This window comes from Typopeltis vanoorti, chromosome 1 (genome assembly GCF_054136105.1).
Source record: "Typopeltis vanoorti isolate ZY-2024b chromosome 1, IOZ_Tvanoo_1.0, whole genome shotgun sequence".
NCBI classification, from domain to species: Eukaryota; Metazoa; Arthropoda; class Arachnida; order Uropygi; family Thelyphonidae; genus Typopeltis; species Typopeltis vanoorti.
In genome coordinates, this window is record NC_143549.1 from 114,385,927 (window position 1) to 114,408,173 (window position 22,247).

Genomic DNA, 22,247 nt, shown 5'->3' on the forward strand with positions numbered 1-22,247 from the left:
TGAATTCTATGAGTTATCCTGGTCACTCAGGCAAATTTATTTTTTATCTGCACCAGCCTGGGCCTTAAGGTTAGAGAAAACTCAGCCTTTAGGATAATCATAGAATATCAGGTGCCACTAACAATGTAAATTAAATTCTTAGAAACTTGGGTTCACTGGCTAATTTTTTCTTATTTGCAGTCGTGCCCTACTACTTTCAATTGGTGTATTCCCGTGCGCGCGCACACACTCACTCAGGTTCGAAGTTTTATGAAGGGTCATAGTCATCATGATCAGAGATACATGTAAGATATCAATACATTTATTAAACTCATTAAATAATGCCATACAAGTTAAATTGGTTATCAATTCTAATGTTAAACTTCTACCATTCATTCACTCTGTCACTGTTAAAAACAATTATGCAACTTCAAAGTATTAACAAATTCATTAACTCAACATATAATACGTTCATAATTTCAGCTCAATTGGACAATAAGGCAATTTATAACACATTTTATAACTTCTCTCGGATTAATTGCAACCGAATCTATATCAAACTGAAAGTTCTTAAAGTTCATTTCAAAAGCATAATCATTTACATATATCTTAGTTCTTCACTCTTTCTTTCATTACAAATCTTAAGTTGCATTCTTTTAACACTGTTAGTCAATTCTCAAAAGGGGCTAGAACAAGTGAGAGTACTTATCTATTCTCTATCGGATTTCTTCCGTCCTTCCTTCTTTGTTTCGATTCTGGTCATCTTGATTTTTTTGCCACGTGGGTTATACGTGCTCGCCTGGGCTGGGCACTATCCCTCTGCTACGGTTTTACGTCGTTGATCTTCTTATCACGGCCTGCGGTTAATCTTGCCGAAAATCTACTGCGGTGTCATTGCCGGATCCTATCGTAAGTCAGCCCTCAAAAATGAGAGTTGAACTACGATGGACTCCTGGAGCGCACACACAAAGAAATGCAGAAACAAGAAAAAACGGGGTCATTTACTTCCATGTCGTGGGTTTTATTCGCTCTCCTAGAGCGCCACCTTTCCAAGTTTGAATTTCTCATATCGTCTCAGCCATTGGTCTCCGGCTGGGTGACTTCACCAATCAACATGCGGGACTTCTCGTTTCCGGGAATGTATATGTCATGATTCCTTTTTAGATGTAATGCCCGCGAATGCTTATGCTGCTCTTATAGTATTAAGGCGATCTTTGCCCTATGTTGCTAAGTAATATGCATTCTTTCATTTACGATATTTCACTAATAATTTCTCTCGTATTTTGCCCCTTTTTGCTGACTTACATTCGTGCTAGACATTTAGATACATTAATTTAAATTCACAGTTTACCACACAAGATGTTACAAAAAAAAAACATATTTACGTTGCGCTAAAAGATAAGTATGCATATATTTTTTTTGTTAATTGTTAGATTCTGAAATGGTGACGTCATGTAAAACTTGAAGTCACCTATTTCAGATCTAACAATATCCAAAGATGACAACCTTCAACTGTTCAGGAAATGCATAGACTTTCCTCTTAATTTGCCCACAAATGGCATTGATGTGCAATAAGATTAAGAGGAAAGTAGGAGGAATGGTGTGCAGTTTATTGATGTAGGGTAAATTTGATGAACGAAAGGACTTATATATGCCGATGGACTACAATTAAATGGTTTTGGAATTAGATGTTTAGAGAAAGTGCTGCTTGTGAGAGTGATATCAGAATTTCAAAACACAAGGACTACATCCGGTTTCACCAATACAGCCACTCTGGTCTTGCAGACCATGCGCTGGATACCCCGCCATAGAATATGGTGGAAGAAAGCCACGATAATACACTGTAGTAAATTCAAATATGAAAGGCTTTTCATGGAATCAGCCTCAGCCCTAAGAAACAATCCAAACCTCAACAAATTTGGTTGCATGAGACTGCCCCAAATTTGGGAAACCTACATCAGAAGACCTTCAGCCCAAGAATACCAACATTGCCGGCTAGGGGGCACCATCAGGACTCTTAGGAGAAAGAATAGCTTCCTGCTTCGTCCTCATTTACTGTTTGTTGTGCTTGCGTGCATGTGTCTTGTTTTTAAGGTCCTGTGAAAATGGCAATGTGACGTTGCCGTCACATTGCCATTATAGTTCCAGAAATATTGGAAATGTATTAAAATTTATTTTAATGTATATCCTAGTATACGTTGTAATTTCCTTAAGCTATTTAGTAAAAATGCATAACCAACGTCTAAGCCTTTTCACGAGAATTGTGAGAGTATGTTAGTGCAAAACCAGGGAAGCTAGAGATATTAGGGAGGATGAAATCAAGCATGTGTCTGGCCATCCCTGTGATAAAGGAGCATGTGTACAATAATGATTATGCAATGCTGAGTGGGATTTCACAGGTTTCCAATGTGAATTGGTTGGTAATGACATTACACAAGGGTAACTATGGGTACAAAGGAATGTTGAAATGTATGTACACAAATGCAAGAAATATCAGGAATAAGGGTGAGGAATTTTTGAAATTGGTAAGCTCAACTTGGCCAAAAATTATACATCAGTTAGACCTGGTTGATTGAAAATGATATAGTTACAGGAATAGAATGTAAAGGGTATTTTCAGGGAGGATAGGAACAGAACAGGAGGTGGGGTATTACTGATGATTAGAAATTAAAGAGGATTTTAGGTGTTGAGGGAGATGGTTCATTTGAGGCTGTCCGATATGAGATAGAGGCAAATAGGGCAAAATACATTGTTGGGTGCTGCTATAGACTGTGGGGGTTCACAGGAAGATGTAGATGCCATGTATTGGCAGATAATCACAATGAGTGTAGGCCGAACAATTATTATGGGAGACTTTAACTGCGGGGACATTGATTGGAGGGAGGAAAGGGGGGCATGGCAAGATGGTAGTGGGATTTATACAGTTGCTAAGTGATAATTACAAACCAACTTGTTATAGAGGGGACAAGTTGTTTGAGAGTGTTGGATATGATAATAGCATCAGAAGATGTATTCATAACCAAGGTAGACACTCAGTCTCCAATTGTGGGAGAGTGACCATGTGGTCTTGTTCTGGGAAGTTGCCAAACATGTGGAGTTCTCTGTCAAGAAAGGGTTTATGTTCAACTATAAGGCTGGTGATTACGAGAGACTCAGGCGTCATCTTGGAACAGTGCTGGCTTGAAAAAACTGCAAGGAAAGAATGTCAGTAGTACATAGCAGGTGGTCAGAGATTGCTTGAGGGTAGCAGTATCAGGCTGTGTATACCCAAGGTCAGGAGGATAAACCAAGTTGGAATTAAGTGGATGAGTAGGCATATAAAGCAAGAGCTGGAAAAAAAAAAAAAAAATGTGGAGTAAATATTAAAAAAAAAAAGTGATCAGCATACTCTTGAGTAGTACAAAGTGCAAACAAGAAGGGTGACTGGTATGATAAGGAAGGCCAAACAGGCCAAAGTAAATCCAAAAGAGGTTTTTATATATATAATATAGCAAGTAAGAGGGAAAATGACCATGTTTGAATGACTTTAAACAATGTTTATGCTAGGAAGGTGATGGAACCAAAAGAAATAGTTGAGTTTCTGAGTGATCATTTTGCAAATGTAGATGGACATTGAGTAGATGAATAGGAAATGTTCAGCGTATTTAAAAAATATGAATGTGAACTCGGGTGGGACTGGATGGCATATCACAGACAGACACCAGAGAGTAGTGTATGGTGGAGTGGAATCTAGGAGAATGATAGTGACTAGTCAAGTACCACAGGGTTCAGTACTAGGGCCACTACTTTTTAATTTGTAGATCAATAACATAGGGGGGAGAAAGGATTTAAGAGGGGATGTTCAGTTGTTTGCTGATGATGTGAAACTGGGAAGAGCAATAGTTGATAAAGGTGATGTAGATATCATGCAGGATGATGATATCCTGTCAATTAAATAAATCGACATTGTGGGCAGAGGATAATGATTGTCAGTTTAATGTTGCAAAATGTAAGGTTATGCACTTCTGGATGAAAAGTATTGCATACAGTGTATCATATTGATGGTATTGGATTGCAGGAAATTGATGAGGGTAGGAACTTGAGGATAATGGTGGACAAAGAGTTGAAGTTCAGAGGGCAGATTGCAAAATGTTGATAAAAAAATAGTTCAAGGAATTACTAGGATGGCAAAAAACATGCTAACAACATAAGAAAGTTGTTATCCCTCTTAACTGCTGTGTGCAGATTTGGTCACCTGGGTTTCTTGGGGGACCAGGAGGTGGTTGAGAGTATTCAGAGATGAGTGACCAAGATGGTGACAGGTCTGTGGAATACTCCCTACAAGGATAGGTTGAAGGAGACATGATAGAAACTTTTAAGATATTAAAGGGGTTTTACGAAATTGATGTAAGTGAAATTTTTCGATATGACAAATAGAGAACTAGGGATCATCTGGAGAAGTTGTGTAAGAATGGAATTAGTAGGGAGATGTGCCGACCAGGTTTTTTGCGTAGAGAGTAGTGAGTGGAATGGACCAGAATTGGTTGCGAGTTCTCTTATGGTATGATAGGATTTGTGTGGATGATGGTTGATTTGGATCTCTTGCAATGAGTCTCTGGACTACATGGAGGTGCTGTAAAATAATAATAATAATTTCCTAAAAAAGTAGGGTTTGGGGCAGGGGGAGATGTAATATAAAGGTATCACTAAGCATTGAGGAAAGGGGATTATGATAACCTGAGAGATCATAATTTTCTTTATTTGTTGATTAAATTAGTATTTCAATAATAATAATTTTAAATGACCGATTCATATTGAAATAGAGAATTATTTTAATTAAAGTTATTTTATTCATAAACAGTAGTGTCTCTTCTGTAAATCTTTTATAATGAATACTATACACTGTTTAATACTGAATGAAAAGCAATATGTTGTTGACACAGTTTGTAAAAAGTCTTTTAACCACCTTACGGGCCATTAAAGATCAAATACACATCCTCAAAAGCTTCGTATCCATCATAAATTTCAATGTAATATCAGTGGTATTACAATTTTCATATGCACTTCACATCCATGGAAATGTGGACGTATATATACGTCCTGGCCAGTAGCGTGGTTAAGCACATGTTTAATAGTATGCCATTTGGTTGCATGCTGGGATGAAAATCAGATAGGAAACAAACTACTATCGACGTTCTATCAGTATTGTATCATGTTTTGATTTTATTTTATCAGAGATATGATTACTAGTTTTTAATTTAAAAAAATAAAAAAAGCTTTGCTATTATGTATATGCAGAAAATATCAAATCATGAAATCAGCAACTGATTTTCTATATAAAATTATTTTATTTATAACATTTAATTTATATTTTTTATGAATAGGAGAAAAGTCTCCCCTGATCCTGGTGCTCCTTTTGGAGGTAAACCAGTATTGGTAAGATCACCATCTTTGACTCAGCTAAAACAACAACCACTACCTCAGAAGACCAATGAAAACCCTAAGCAAACTAGTTCAGAAGAAAAGAATACTTCTCAAATGGGAAGCATACAGTCCTATTTCAGGACATCATCTGAACCTATTATTTCTTCTTCTCCTGCTGCTGAAAAAAAAAGCAATGAGGAGAATGGAAGTGGTAAGTGTTTTTTCTTATTATTTTGCTTGAGTAAGATAAGTACTTAGAAACCATAAATAGCATTGTATATTTCAATCATAGAGGAGAATTTTATTAATGGAGCATTGCACATTTATGGTTGCATTACACAATTATATTTATTTATTTAGTATTTGGGAGAAGTACAAAAAATTATTGAGCAAGACTATATACAGACTGACAGTTCAGTTAACCTGTTGATGGCACTAGCTGGGAGTAAATGCAAATTCCTCCAGCCTCTAGGAAAGGAGTGTATGGGGCAGTCATTAGTGATTTGATGCATAGCCTGCACAGCACTACACATGCAAAAGGGGTGACTGTGAAATTACCCACAGATGTAATAAGTGGGCACAGTTCCCATTTATTACAGTGACTTTATCCAGTCCTCAATCTGTTTAGCTGATTTCAGAGGGCTAGAGGTAGATTGAATCCTAATAGCTATAGTGTAATGAACTAATGTTATGTCTGGTAATTCTGGTGATTCCACAAGCCATATGGGAGATTTTGAGGCAAGGCAGTGTGTTGTAGGTGAGATATCTTGATGAATAGGAAGATATATATTATTTCTGATTTTCTTTATTTCTTTGATGATAACTTCTTCTCTTCCGAAGCATGTAGGAGTGATGTGGGAAAGAACAGGTAACCAAGGGGGAAGAGTGCATCATAAGGTGCCAGAGATGGCTCTCCTTATGTTATGCTGCATGTCCACAAGAGTTGCATTGCGACTTTGGCTCCAGGATGGATGTTCTAAGAGTTGAGGCGCTACAACCCCAAATTGTGCCTGTCAGCTTGTTTATGGTGTTGTTCCTGGCAAATATCTTTAACTGAGTTTTTTTTTCCCAAATATTTTTGGTAAGTTAAACTACTGTTAAGTGTGACACCAAGGTAACAAGGGCTACTTTCATGGATTAGAGTCGTATTGCAGAAGTTTATTTTTAGTTTTCTGTGTGCCTCGTGATTATATTATCTCTAATAACCACTGAATTTATATGTAGTTTTGTTTGAAAACAATTGAAATATCTTTAGAAATATTTCTAATTGTTACACTACTATACTGCTGTTAGAACTCGTGTAATTTACTGTCTTACTCATTATTATATAATGAATTATATGGATTCTGACTACCTTGGGAGACAGAGCTAGGTCAGTATTTAAGAATAATCTGACATTAGAAGTGGGGGGAAAAGGGGAGGATGCATATCATCAGAGACAAAACTAAATTTCACATCAAGTAGGTTGGAACTAAGTCTACACTTGTACTTCATCTACCAGGGCTAATAGCTATAGTGTAATGAACTAATGTTATGAGTCCATTAATTTATGCACTTTATTGTTAGTGAAATATTATCACTATGACATTCACTTATATGTTAAATTTTTTTCTTTCAGGTAGGTGCCAAAAAAGCAATATAGTAATGCACTATTTTAATGAGTGTTTCTTGAGTTTCTTATTACATAGATCTGTAATTTTAAATTTACGATCATTAAATTTCTCTGTACAGGATGTACTGATAGCTCTGCATGATTTAAGCTTATATTATCACTAACTTCCTGTCAATTTTCTTCCAAATTAATATCTTAATTGCCAGATCTTCAGTACATTCCTCTCTTTTAGAGCTTTTAACAGATCACTCTACCTAGATCTTGGTCTTTTTCCAGATCTTTTCCTGCTATCCTCGATCAGACATCTGTTTTGCTAACCTTTGCATTTTTTGAGGAAGTTACACCACTTTAGCTCTGCTCACACATCAATGAATACTAACAATACCCAGTATTTTCCCTAATATCTTCATTTTTAATGATTCTGCCATTAATGTCATCTTCACTCTCCTAATTTTTCTCAGAACTCTTATACTGGTGATCTCTAGTCTTTAAACAACTGTTTTATTTCTGAACCAGCACCTCAGATCCATAAGTTACAAGTAGTGTGAACACTGTCTTATCTTTTTTTTTTTTTTTTTTGGCTAATTTTTCTCTTATTGCATATTTGTTCCGCCTTACCCATTTTATTTATTCTAGCCATCTTGACAAAAAATTGAAGAGCCTAAATAGCTAAAATATTTCCAGATTTATGGATTCCTCATTTAAGCACTGTACTGGCCTGTATATTTGTATATACATCAATAATTAGATGGACAAAATATCAGCTGAAGTCAATATAATCATTGGATATTATAGAAAAAATGATATGGACATGAAGCAAATATTTTTAATCTATTTGATCTGCAGTCGAGATTTTTATTATTTCTTTCTGTTAGTTTTTTGTCCTTTTATTCCTAATTTTCACATCAAAAATGTTACAGCAGCTATTCAGTTTACTTTGTGTCCTAAAATTGCGTTTGATTTATTTAGGAGTATAAGTATAACATCATCTTCATTAAATAAATAGTAAAATTGAATATTTCCTATTTTAATATCAGGTTTAATGCCACTTCATAATGTTGATCCAAATAGATTGTAAATAGCAGTGCAGATGCCTCACTCTTGTGCACCATCTCTTGTGCGGCATTGGTTTTATGTCAGACCATCTGATATAAAACCAAAAAGCAACTGTTTGTTTTGAGGTAAAAATCTCATATTGAAACCCCTATTCAGTCTAAATCTGTTTGTTTCTTACTAATTTTCCTTTCAGCAATTTTACTTATACTTTTCTTAAGTATTCTTTGTATAAATCTTTCTTGGAATACCCAGTAAGGAAATTCCTTTATAATTCTCACTTTATTTCCCTTTTCATGAATTGTTTAAATGCGAGCGCTCTGTGTCAGTCATGTGGGATTCAGACTCATGACTATGCCTTCTGGATTGTGCTGTCTAGCCACTGTAGATTTTTTTATTGTGTCACTTCCATAGCATTTCAGCATTTGTGGTGAAATATCATCTATGGCAGCTTCCTTTTAACCTTACAGGTTTTGATAGCTTCCCATCACTATGGCAATCATTGCTTCTGGATGGTCCTTCATTTAATGATTTTTTAAAGTATTTACTCCAGATATCCAGAATTTCCTTATATTCAATGTTTATGTCACCTTAATAATCTCTGATTCTTTCTGTGATACTCTTCCCTTCCCTCCATTTCTAACATTATTTTTGGTTACCTCCAGACATCTTACCATGTTCACAATATTTATTATTTATTTTCTATATTCTCTTCAAACTTTTCCTATGAGTTTTTGTTAGCTGCATTTCACATAATTCAACTTCCCTGCTTTTTTATACATTCTATATGAACAAATTATCTTTTAATTGTCAGGAACTTCTTATATATATTTTTTCTTTTTATAACTTGTTATGTCTGCCATAGAGTTCTTATTTTCTACTTTTGCAATATGCTGTCACCACATACTTTCTTGGCTGATCAGGTAACCTTTTATTCACTCATTTTATAAGGTTTTTGCTCTTAGTGATCACTTTTATTTTGCATACTCTTTACCAGTCTGAAATATCATCGCCAATATTAATAAGTATCAAAAAAAAACAACCCTGAAACCACATAATATAATAAATTGAAAATCTTAAGCACAATAATATATATATATATATATATATTTTTTATAGTTAAGTTTACTGACTTGGGTTGGTTGAGTGGATAGTGGATTCACTCTCCATTCAGCAGGCTGTTAATTTATTATCCCTGTGACATAGGATGTATGGATGTTTGTAAAGTCTTTAGGCAGCAGAAAAAATTTCATTGCTTAGTATTTGATCACCACCCTGCTTATTGGTTGCCTATGGTAGCTTGAAAAAGTTCCACTTCTGGTCTTCAGGATATGGTTTCTAGTAATGCATTTGGCTCATCCATAATACTAGTGGACAATGAGATTTACAACTGTTCATGCATGCGATGTACAAAAAATGGTATGTTTGGAGTGGTCTGATAGACCTGTTTTTCCATAATGGAGGTATTTAATATGTCATTTGTGTTCACAGGCCTATCAGACCACACACTCCAAACATACCATAGAATTGACCGGAAAGGCACCAAGTCCCCACACCATACCAAAACCTGGTTTGAGAGAAAATTTAAAGAAGCCTGTGAAATGCTAAAACACGATTCAAACCTGAACAAAAATGACGGACTAATCATTCCAAGAATGTGGAGGACCCATATGCGACCCTTATAACAACTGGAACAAGCCCATATGAGAGGACTTTAGAAATGTTTAATGTAGTTCTGATTTTAATATATTTTTATATCTAATTTTTTTAAAACTTTATTTTATTTTATTATTATTTTTAAATATTTCCCTCCCCCCCCACTAGAGGTCAGGTTAGATAAAAGATTAATAAGCAGCTTAGATTCATTTCGCCTTTGTAATGTGCAGTAGCATGTAGCTCGGGTTCTTATACATATGTATTTTTCTGATGATAACTTCAATGCAGAGGTCGAAACGTCAAATGTTACTTTCCTAATATTAAGTAAAATAATTATTTTAACACATGTTTTGTCTCCCTAAATTCTTAATCATGAATTCTTGAATAGCCGGTGTATAGTTTCACTGCTATCCATGCTGTCTCACCATGCCTGGAGAAACATCATGTAATGATATGTGAGGGACACTATGAGGGCTATGTTATGGTATGGTTATGACCGGATGCTCATAGTATGGGTGATCTAACCTCCCACAGTACGTTTCCTTGCACTTTTTCCTCTTAATATTTGAATATTAACATGACAGTAAACCTACATAAATATCAGTGGTGTCACGTGCCCATTTCGGTTGAGTGTGGCTTATGCAACCCGCACTACAAAATTCATGTCAGTTTGACTGTATGATTGCATTTTTGCTGATGTATGAAAGAGTTAAGAGTACATAGTGCATCAGCACTCATCTTAATTATATTGTAGGATAACGTTGAATACTTTAATTATTTGTAACCAAATATGCATTGAGTGAGGGAACAACGTGTTTGTTTTAAGATATATTAGAAAACAGTAATGAAGGAGAATGCTATATTTGGTTGGTATATTTGAATTACTCAAAGGTGTAAATATGTACGCTATCATTAGTAAATCATGTGAGAATGGGAAATCTAAAGGAAATAATGAGTGTGAGTAGAAATACTTTCATTAATGGCAAATGAATTATTAATAATTAATATTTTGATATGTGTCCTATACTGGGAAGAGCAAATCGCATGTGATCCTATAAAGGTTAGAGATGAATAAGTGAATTTATGATGGCATAATTAAAAAAAAAACGTCATGAGGAGAGAGAGAGAGAGAGAGAGAGAGAGATTTGTTTGCAAAGTATAAATAATTTTTTGCTATGTCTGTTGTTTTCGAAGACTAGAATAAAAATGTCCCTATACCATTAAAACCTTTCCAACCTCAACAGATGCTATACTGCACAGGCAAGAAAAACAGGTTGCTTTGTTTATCACTAAATACAGTAAACAGACATTTAACATCTGTGTACTATATTTAGGAACAATTGTTGTGATTAAAGATAATTCGAATGACACACTTAATGGAAAAACACTGCTCCTGCAGACTATGCTGCATACATACAAACAGAACAGATTAATTTAGCAGTAAACAAGCGGTACACATTTATCCTGACATCTGCTTTCAAATTTTCAGTTCCGGAATATACGTGTAACACTGTTTATAATACAATCATTGGATATAGGAAAAGCAAAATGAATATATATATATATATATATATAAAACTTGAAATGAGTTTAAATTGCATCTATTCAATATTATCCAGACACTTAACAAATGCTAATTTTAGAAATAAAATTCTGCTTAAAGAGGTGAAACTAATGGTATATAAGCATTGTGAAAATGTGACTGCTCAGTGTGGAAGCCATACATATGCTGAAGCTAGTACCCACCAGGAAATAAAGAAATGGCAGACACTGCCAGGTGTGAATGTGACTTGTTAATGTAATTGTAAATATGGAAAGCATAAAGGTCAAATGAACAATAGCTATGCTTCATGCGTGCTGTGACAAGCACAAAGGATGTGCTTGTTATGCTTCCTAGTGAGATTAGATTATCAAATACTAGAGTGAGACATGGATAATTTGAATTTTGATATAATTTTCAAATACAGCTCTATAATACATACAGAAATTGGAAAAAATAGTCACTTGGGAAATTATTATTTTTCTGGATCGAATCAAAGAATGGCTGAAATAACTTGTTTTACTTATTTATTTATACACCACAAGTTCCATTGTCCTTTTTTCCTATGAATTGTGTTATCACATCATCATTAATGAAATTTCTGTAGCAATTAAGCTTAGGCTGCACAGCCTTTCTGTGTTTGTGTTCCTCTATAACACATATTTATTCTCTTCATAGCCAAAAAAAAAAAATGCTCAACTGTAGTGTTAGAGCTCAGAATCGACATGACGAGTTCTGCTAACTTATAAATATCCTTGAATGCAATCTGACATGAGTTTTAATAGGTGATGCACTGGTTTCCTGGCAAATTCATCAGTTCATTTTCAAGCAAATGTAGCCAAAAATTGGGCCATAGAAATCCTTTAAGTTTCTAAAATACCATCAGTAAACATCTTTGCATACTGACCACATCTTTCACTACAAAGGAGTTGAAAATATTCAAGTTTCAAAAGTGAATGGTATCTTTGATTCCCAGGCATATGCAGTCAGCTATTCCTTAGTATAATCAAAGACACATGCTCTTCTCCATCTCTTCAGGCCCTTTTCGTCTCTTAGGTCTTGACTCATCAACTGTATGCTTTTCCTTTTTGATGCAGAAATCCAAATAATAATAAATCCATGTTCTCTGTCATTTCTAAGCTGCTTCATAGTGTTCTGCACTTTTTTACAACAGTACAGTATATCATAGGATGAAGCTTGTAGTATACTATCAAAGACATCACTATAGCTAAATAGAACAGAAAAAATTTCTAGGAAGAAAATTGTTTGAAAATCTTGCAAGAAATGCAAAAAAATCATGAGCTTTGATTGCAGTATTCATGTCCCATTCTCCAGAATTCATTACTATGTGTTCAAAAAAATTCAATGAGTTGACTTCTGTGACGTTTTACTGCTTACTAAACGGGAAGTAAAGTTCAATCTGGTTAGTGCAATGGAGGATAATTTTTTAGTAACAAAATCTTGCAAAGCATTTATTCTTTTCGATGATTTAGAAAAATATGCTGCCAGTACACTGATAGTTTGGAAAAACAATCTACATTCCTTGATATTCAAAAGGCTTTGCTTCATAGCTAAATTCAAAACATGGCATAGCAATGCACAAATATTGCTAAAGGATATGCCTCAATAACTTTCCTTTGCAACCCCATTAATATGCCCACTCATTTTACAGGCACCATCATAAGTTTGGCACACTAATTTGTCCTTAATATTAAATTCCTCAATTCTGTTTACAACATGTTTAAAAAGACCACTAGGTGTTCTATAATCACTTACATCTGTAAATCCAATGAACCTTTTATGTATTTTATGGTTGGGCGCCATAGGCATCAGGGGGCAGAGCCTCCTAGTATATATATATAATGATCACTCATTTTAATTTTTTTTTTTTATTTTTTCTAGTAGATGAAAACGATTTTGAGAAGATTCCCTCAAGTCCTAGTCCTCAGAGTTGGCCTTCAGCAGAGCTTTTAAAGCCCACTTTGGATGAAAATAATGTAGAATCTTCATGTAGCCATCCTCATAAAATATGTGGGTTGCACGGAAACTGCTGTGTTGATGCTCTTAACAAACATGCAGCTGATGAAGTTTACAATGATGACATCAGCTTGGATGCCCAGGTATGTACTTCCATTTATAAATTTTTAGTTTATATTTATACCATCAACACTCTTTTTAATATATACTATTTAAATCTGCTCTGATTCTTCTCTGTCATCCAGGCATACAAACGTGGATTGCAGAGAAAGACCAAAATTTTTTCCTTTCCAAAAAAGTCAGGTTTTTCACTCTGTGAAACAGGCAAACTGGCTATAGAACATACCCAATTAACAGAGATGATACACTGGTCTCATAACCTGAGTTGCTTCAGCCATAAATCCAAATCAACTAACCAACCAAAGACTAAAATATTCTACTAGATGCATTATTGATAGTTTCATTGGCAATTATTCTACAGTAATAAGTTGGATTAACTAGAATATTTTGTCAGTTAATAAAGGAATTAAATTCCAGACATGTTTTGCTAATCATAATTATGATTAGTAACTTTCAGAGTAGCAGACAGAATGAAACAAGTAGAAAGAAAACTTAATGTATAAAAATGTAGTACATGAACCTTTACTAATCGGAAACTGAATGATTTCTTTTCTCACATTGTATATTTTACTTTATTTTTATTATTATTATTTTTATTAGGGGTACTTAACGGTCAAAGCTATATAACTGAGAGAAGACCTCCACATAGCCTTTAAAGGAATGCGGAGAACTGATCAGGGCTTCTGACCTAATGTCCAATCCTCACCTTCTCATGGTGCACCCTGTTGGGTATCTACTGGACACTGAACGAACGAGGATAGGCTGGCAATTTGGGATTTAGCTGACCAAATTGTATTCTTATTGGCTTAAACCAATATACAAAATGATGGTACAACATGACAAAATTTCGTGCTGGCTGAGGCGTCGCCCAGTTAAACAAGGCCCCCATTGTTTTCACCAGAGAACCAGGGTGAACAGCGAAAAGTCAGCTACTGGAACAAATCTGAAAGCACACCCCCAACTCAACATCACCAGAGTTAAAGATTGGTACTATCAACATAAGAAACCTGAATGGCAAAGAAATGGAGCTAGCTGAGGAATTAGATAAGTACCAGATCGACATAATAGGGGTGACTGAAACAAAAAAACAAAAACTGGTGAGATCTTTCTAAGCAATAAATACAAAATGTTATATTCAGGCAATGACAATCAAGGAAAAGGAGTAGCCATAGTATTCGACACAAAATGCGAGGCTAATCTGCTTGAATGGCACACAGTCTCAAGTAGAGTGATGTGAGCAAATATCAGAATGGGGAATTGGACAGTGAGACTTATTTGTGCCTATGGTCTCACAGAAGGTTCTACTAAGATAGAAGTGGGAGGAATATTTTGATGCTTTAGAGAAATCATCTGACACAATGAAAAAGGAAAAGTTGGTCCTTGTTGGGGATCTAAATAGCAGAGTAAGAAATGATTATCAGACATACAAAAATATTTTGGGAAAATTTGGAGAAAAGAGAAAAGCTAATAATAATGGCAAATACCTGTTGGATTTCTGCTCAGGACATCGACTGGTTATTACTAACACCATGTTCCAACATAAAAATGTATGCAAATTCATATGGAGAGAAGCAGCAAGGATTAAGAAAAGTCTCATTGACTATGCTATTGTTGATAGTGATATTTTCTCTCTGGTGCAGGACACCAGAGTGTACAGAGGATTTGAAATTGGAAGTGATCACTATTTAGTCTTGAGCAGGATAAAACTGAATTTAATATTGAAAAGAATAACATGTAAGAAAGTTTTAAAGCGAATGAAAGTTGAGCAGCTCTCAGATGTGAACTGCAGACTAAAATACACGAAGATTATTGAAGAAAATATGAAAGAGTTTGAGAACAGGAACCAAATCTTGGAGATTCAGTGGCAAACTTTGAAGAAAACCCTGATTGATTCAGCCAGAGAGGCATGTGTTGAGGTTATATGAAAGGATAGAAAAGTTAGAACTCCATGGTGGACACAGGAAGTTAAAGAGGCAGTGACGGAAAAGAAGAAAGCATATCAAAAGTACCTGGCAAATAAGTCAGCTTGTGCTCTTAGAGAATACAGAGACAAATGTAAGAAAGCTAAACACCATGTAAAACTAGCTAAACAAAAGTCATGGGAGGACTTTGGCAAGAACATAGAAAATAAATATCAAGAAGGTGGCAAAATATTCTTGAGGTTGTTGAAGAAGCTTAGAAATGGAGGAAAGAGTGCTGTTAAACGAGTTAGAGATGATAAAGGTGACATGAAAACAGGAGTAAAAGATATCCTTGAAGTATGGAGTAATTACTTCGAAAAATTGCTAAATGAAACAAGCAGTGATAGCACAGTGGTAAAAAAACATTCAACAGGCATACAGTCAGGAATACGTATCTATACTTGAAGTAGAAAAAGCCATCAAAGGCTTGAAATGTGGAAAGGCAGCAGGAGTAGATGATAATCGATCAGAAATGCTGAAGTTTGGTGGTATAAAAAGTCTTACAGTGGCTGCACTGCATAGTTCAGAAAGCCTGGACAGAGGGACTAATTCCCGATGAGTGGAGTAGAGCTCTCATAGTACCCATATATAAAAAAGGGAAATAAAACTGAATGTGAGAATTACAGGTGTATTTCCCTAGTGAGTGTTCCTGGCAAGCTTTATGCAAGCATACTTGAGAAACGGTTGAGAAGAATTGAGTAGGAGATTTTATCAGATTAATACAGGAGATCAAAAAAAGAATGGAAGGTGGGAGAAGAAGAATGAGAAATCATCCCTTGAATGTGGGTAAAGGTGTGGTCATAGGGGGTGTGAGGAGTATATCTTTTATGTGGAGATTGGTGGGTGAGTGTAACATATTGCCAGAATGCACTGGGAATTCCAAGATCACTAAGATGTTTTAAGGTTCAACATGATAAATATGTTGCTAGTGAAATGGAGACCTCCAATGAGTGTGCAAACTCCACGAAAGTTGCTGAAATAATAAGTCAAACATATAAAGAAAATAAAGAAACTAATAACTAAAAAAATTTGTCATGTTTTACCATCATTTTTTATTTTGGTTTAACCAATAAGAATACAATTTGGTTGGCTAAATCCCAAATTGCCATCCCATCCTCGTTCGTTCAGTATCCAAGTAGATACCCAACAAGGTGAACCACGAGAAGGTGAGGATTGGACACTAGGTCAGAAGCCGTGGTCGGTTCTCTGCATTCCTTTAAAGGTTATGTGGAGGTCTCCTCTCAGTTATACAGCTTTTGATACTTGAGAAATGGTTGTGAAGAATTGTGGAAGAAAAGCTGGGTGAATAACAAGCTGGATTCAGGCCAAATAGAGGCTGTCAGAATCAGATCTTCACTTTACGACAAATAGTGGAGAAAGCATGGGAATATAACAAAGATTTGTATTTAAGTTTTGTCGATTTGGAAAAGGCATATGACAAGGTACCAAGAGAGAAGCTATTCAATACGCTACAGTTATATGGTGTCAGTGGGACATTATATCAAGCAATACTTAGTCTTTATTTGAGCTGCAAGTCAGCAGTTAGAATTGAAGGAAGTACAGGAAGATGGTTATAACTACAACGATGTACATTATCCCCTCTGTTATTCATTATCTATATGGATCACATTATGAAGGAAAGTGGTATTAAACATGATATCAGAATTGGAGATGTTATTGTCAGCTCTTTGCTTTATGCGGTCAATGTTATACTTCTAAATAAATCCGCTACAGGTTTGCCGGAATCCCTGACTAAATTGAATAACTGTTGTAATAGATATGGTATGAAGATCAGCAATAAAAAGACAAAGAAAATGAAAATAAGTAGAATTGTTGAAAATATCAACTGCGTTGTGAATGGAGAACCTGTGGTACCAATCGACCAACCTTTGATGCTCTATTGTCGATCAGCTATCTATTTTTTAGTATTGTTTGTCATGATTATTCGGGAAGTTGAGATTTCGTTGTTCAAGCAGATTTAAGTCTTGCTTCCTATTTTGAGTTCTATATGGCAGATCACTTATGGACTGTACATTTCCTATTTTTCCTTCTATTTTTAGTATAATTTCTGCTTTTTCTTATTTTTCCTATTTCCTTTTTAAGAAATTGCTGTTCATAAAGCTTTGTTAGCTGGGTGTTTTTTTAGAGTTTTTTTAAGCATAAAATTGTTTTCTGGTTGATAATTTCAGTATAGTTTGGAAGATGTTCTCTCTTCAGCTTTTCCTGTTAATGCTGGTCTTCCTTAAGGATTTGTTATTTCATCAGTTGTCTTTCTTATATATATGAATCTTCTACTCTCACTGACCTGAAACCCTATTCACAATTTTGCTGATTATAGCATTCTCTGCTCATCCTATTTTTATGATACACTCACGGTGCTCAAACATCTCAAGCTTCAAGATTATCTTCGATGAGTACTTTAAACACTGATCTTTCCACAATTCTGCAATGGGACAACAACAACTACCTAGTCATTTTCAGTGCTTCCAAAATACAATTTTGCTTGTTTTTTTTATTCAGTACAAATCTCATACATGCCCAACCTTGGAATACCACTAGCTCATTTGGAATAATGCACCTAAGACTTCTCTGAAAATTCTTGACGCAATCTAGAAGAGAGATTAATCCCCCCCCCCCCCATACAGTCTTCAGCCACTGCATTGTCTCACAGACAGTTTTTGCACTGTGTCTCTTCTATAGATATTTCCATGGGCATTGTTCAGTAGAACAAACATCTATTATATCTCACATTTCTGATAAACCTTCAGGAACACAAGTACAAGTTGTACAAAGTACAAGTTGTGTTTTATTCCATCAACATCAGTTCTGTCGAACAGCCTTTCCTATGAAGTATTTCCCAAGGACTGCAACCTCCAGCTATTCAAGAAGAATATCAACAAATTATTTGCTGTTGACCCACAGCCCACATAAAACAATTATTTGCTATAGGCCATGTGGCTTCTCATGGGTGGGAATAATTGAAATTATATATTAATTAATATATTGTACATTCACCATGCCATAAAGTTTTAAATTTACCATTTCATATCAGTTGAGTATTCATGCTTTGTTATTAGAATTTTTATTGTTACATCCATGTGTTTTTTATTTTGTGTAGGATCATAAATTTTGGATTGTGCTGTTTAAATTACAGCCCAGACAACGAAGGCTATGAGGCCAGTGTGTCATATCTACTAATTGCACGTGTTCTTTTAGCTAATTAGCCTGTTTTATTGGATGAAAAACCCAAGTTTAGTGAACTTTGGCATTCATTGACATTGAAAGATATTTATATTTAGTGATATTTATAAAATGATTTTGACCACAGTTCATATTATAATTTATGTTCTACAGCAGTTCATCATCATTACTGTTGGAAATTCAAAGGAATAGTAGGTTTTTGTCACTGCACCTTAATTAGTGTGATTTTTCAGGAAAAAAAAAAAGAAAAGGTATTTGGATGTAATGAATATTTTTCTGGGTAAGTTGTAATTAAGATCTCACTCACTCACTCTCTCTCTCTCATGCACACACATACACACACTTGAATGTAACTTTGCTGGCATATTCAAGTGATTCCTGCCTAGACTGTAGACAATTCTAAACAAATATGCCTCTGCAACTTGCTGACATCAGAGTCAATTTGTCTACATGGCACAGGTTAAAAGTAAATAATTAAATTGTATTAAAGTTAAATGGGTTAGAGTAATATTGGAGCAGTTACTAAATAAAATAAGTGACAAGTATGATTAATCTTATAATTTGTTTTTAAAATACGTTAAAAAAATTATTGACTGTTAATTAAAGATTCAGAAAGCCAGAATTTCTGTCCCCAGTAAACAGGGACCCCCACATCCTGAAGCAGGCCCCCAGGTCAGGATTTTTGGCAGGCTCCCTACCTGTCATTCAGGTTAAGGACAACACATTGCTCTACAGGGTTTAGGATCAATTACTTTAAATGATAACACAAAAGTTTAGCCAGATCATTTTCGATGCACAAAATTGCTAGGGAATTAAGTTGTTCTTGGCTATATCTAATATACCTAAGAAATTCCCATTATGAACATCTCCAATCTTCGTGTTCTCTCATTGAAATGCTAAACCTCTGGGTGATAAAAATAACGTTACATCTACAATCCATTGCAAAAGTGTTCTCCACTTATTTGTTTCATATTGAATTTGTAGTTGTAAGTCTTTATTGATTCCATGTCCTTTCGTGAGATTTTCTTTCGATACGCACAATGTTAACCATTCTCTTGGAAAATATTCACTTGTTCTTTCATCTTTCATTTTCATATAGAGCAAAAAATCTTGAAATTTCATACCATTAAGATCTCTTGGCAATTCCTTATAAATCTTTTGGAATTCTTGAAAGCTAATAGTTCGTACTGTCTCTTCCCGCATATTGTTTGAGATTACTCTAAGCCAAATACTAGGGTCATCATATTTTATATTCGATTTTTCAACAGGGCCTGCAACTGAAGCATCAACTGTATCATATTCTTCCATAGTCACTCCTCCTGCAGGTTTTTCACTTGCGGCCTTTTCTTCCGTTGCAAGAGGTTCACATGTAACAGTCGCTTGACTTTCGACTGCTTTATGAGTTTCGATTTGACACTGATATTCTGTTTGGATTTCAATGTCACAAACATTATCACCACCTTCACTATGATCAGTACTGGGAACTATGTTCTTTTCATTTTCAGATTTTAAAAATTTGGTTATGAATTGACGACCTTGTGATGCTTTTGATTCTCTCTCTCTCTCTCTCGGATTTAAGTTTCCTCTTCTGAGCTCTGGACTTATGTTTATACTTTGAATCAGACATTGGAATTTTATTTATTTTAACTGAAGCATCTTTGCTTGCTTTGAGAGCAATTTATTTAAATATTTTTAATATCTCAAATTTGTATGATCTGGAAAAAAAATTAAGTTTGTTTCATACAAAAAATCATAACTAAAAAAGCTTTATATTTTCTTTTACTTACTAACTAGCAAAATTTTAATTCAAGTAAAACAAATTCTTCTCAAATAAAGAATTTTGTAGAAAACTTTCAGTTTCTTGAGATTAACTTAGCCAACTAAAACTATCAAATAAAGCTTTCTCTTTTATGAATAAAATAAAATTCTCTCAGCATCCGTAGCATATGCACTGGTAGGGTAGTGTGCTGGTAACGTCGGACAGTGTCCGCATTGAAACGACGCCATGCATAGAAAGCGAGGTGGGTGAATGAAAAATGAAAACTAAAGTAAATCCTTTCAAATGGGAAGTTCAGAAGTGTAACCATAAATCTGAAAAGATGGATAATGGGTTGGAAACGATTGCAAAATCTAGTAGTCCCTCTCAGCACATATTCATTCTTATTTTATAAAGTTTCTTTTTTGTCTTTTGTTAGTCTCACTTAACTGGCCGACCCAACGAGACGGATCCCCCTCTAATTCCAGCCCCGCAAGGCTAGAGCCCTCTCAGCCCTACCCTTGTGGGGGCCATGTCCCAGTTACTAGGTGTGTTATATACATATATATATATATATATATATATATATATATATATATATATATATATATCTTGGTAAAATGGATAATAACCTTGAATCTTTTATAAGATTTATGTCCAGGTGGAATGATGATATGCACTTCAATCCAATTCAAACCTCCAGAAGTAAAACCATCTAGTCTAGCATAGATGTAATCACCAAGGGCTAAAACAGATATATATATTAATTTGAAGAAATTTAATGACTAAAAGCCGAAGGATAACAAAATAGAAAAACTGTTGATTATGTAAATATTTTTAATGGGACATTATAAAGTAACTTTACAAGCTTACACATGTACCAAAAATTATATAGAATTTTATTTAAAAACTCCAGTATATTTAATCTAATATTATGTGGACTTCTTTAGGGAGACAGACTGCTAACTACATTCAAAAGATGAATCACAATAATGAGTCATAATTCATGCACATAATTAGTTGTGTCTCAGGCAATTGAAGTACATGATACTACAGTATTAGAATTCAAAGAAACAATTATTAAAAGTTGTGTAGATTAAAAAAAAAAAAAACACTTATGAACAGTTAATAATCATCACTTCTCAAAACTTCAGCATATAATCTTGATTCCAAGTTTTGAACAGTTTCATAGAGTTTCACACATTTCTAGGAAAAAACAATCGAATTTGAACTTGCTGGATTGAAGAAGTTTATTCTGGTTCCAAAGAATACTGTGCCTAGTGTCTGTAGCATACGAAGCAAGGCCAGATTTGTTGTATTCCAAAAATCTAATATAGTCTTGATGTTAAGTTTAAGGGAGATGGTAAACCCTGTATTATTCTACAGCCGGGTACGAAACTTGGATTGAAATCCATCGAAATCCTAGAGTTTCATGCTGAAAAAACTATTGGCGAGCCCAAGTGTAAGTAATCACTTGGGTACTACAACACCAGGGCAACTCGGAACAAAGGTGGAGCAAGCTCCATCACTATGAGAGAATATCCTTAATATTCTCTCATAATGTAAAACGCAGCTCCTAGGAGATGTATTACTGTTTTACATTATGAGAAGTGGTCACTATCCAGACTGGTTTCAACCCTTTTTGAGGTCTCATCAGTGAGTAGGTAGACCTGGAATATCAAGGTTTTAAGTGAACCGAACTTACATATGCCTCTACTAACGCATCGCTAAACTGGTGTACTTATATATTGTTATTACTACTATAACAAGCCTTTTGGCTTGCTATAGTAGTAATAACAATATATTATAAAGCCTTTTGGCTTGTCATAATAGTCTTGATGTTCTTCATATACTAATCAATGCAGAATGGCCAGTCTGTCCAAAATAACAAAGATGGCATGAACAGTGTACTTGATAGACACTAAGGAAACAGTGGTAATACATCCTTCGTGGGATGGTAGAAAGGAAGACAGTTTCTGAGCTGGTGTG

The 22,247-nt window shown here is 34.9% G+C and overlaps 1 protein-coding gene across 1 annotated transcript in view; it reads left to right on the forward strand.

The window, feature by feature from the left end:
* Nucleotides 1-22,247, forward strand: part of LOC150110328 (TOG array regulator of axonemal microtubules protein 1-like) — a 323,432-nt gene that overhangs the window by 160,539 nt on the left and 140,646 nt on the right. The window contains exons 5-6 of the mRNA XM_090392920.1: nucleotides 5,343-5,593; nucleotides 13,146-13,363. Coding sequence (XP_090249046.1) covers nucleotides 5,343-5,593; nucleotides 13,146-13,363 — 469 coding nt within the window. The remainder of the gene's footprint in view (nucleotides 1-5,342; nucleotides 5,594-13,145; nucleotides 13,364-22,247) is intronic.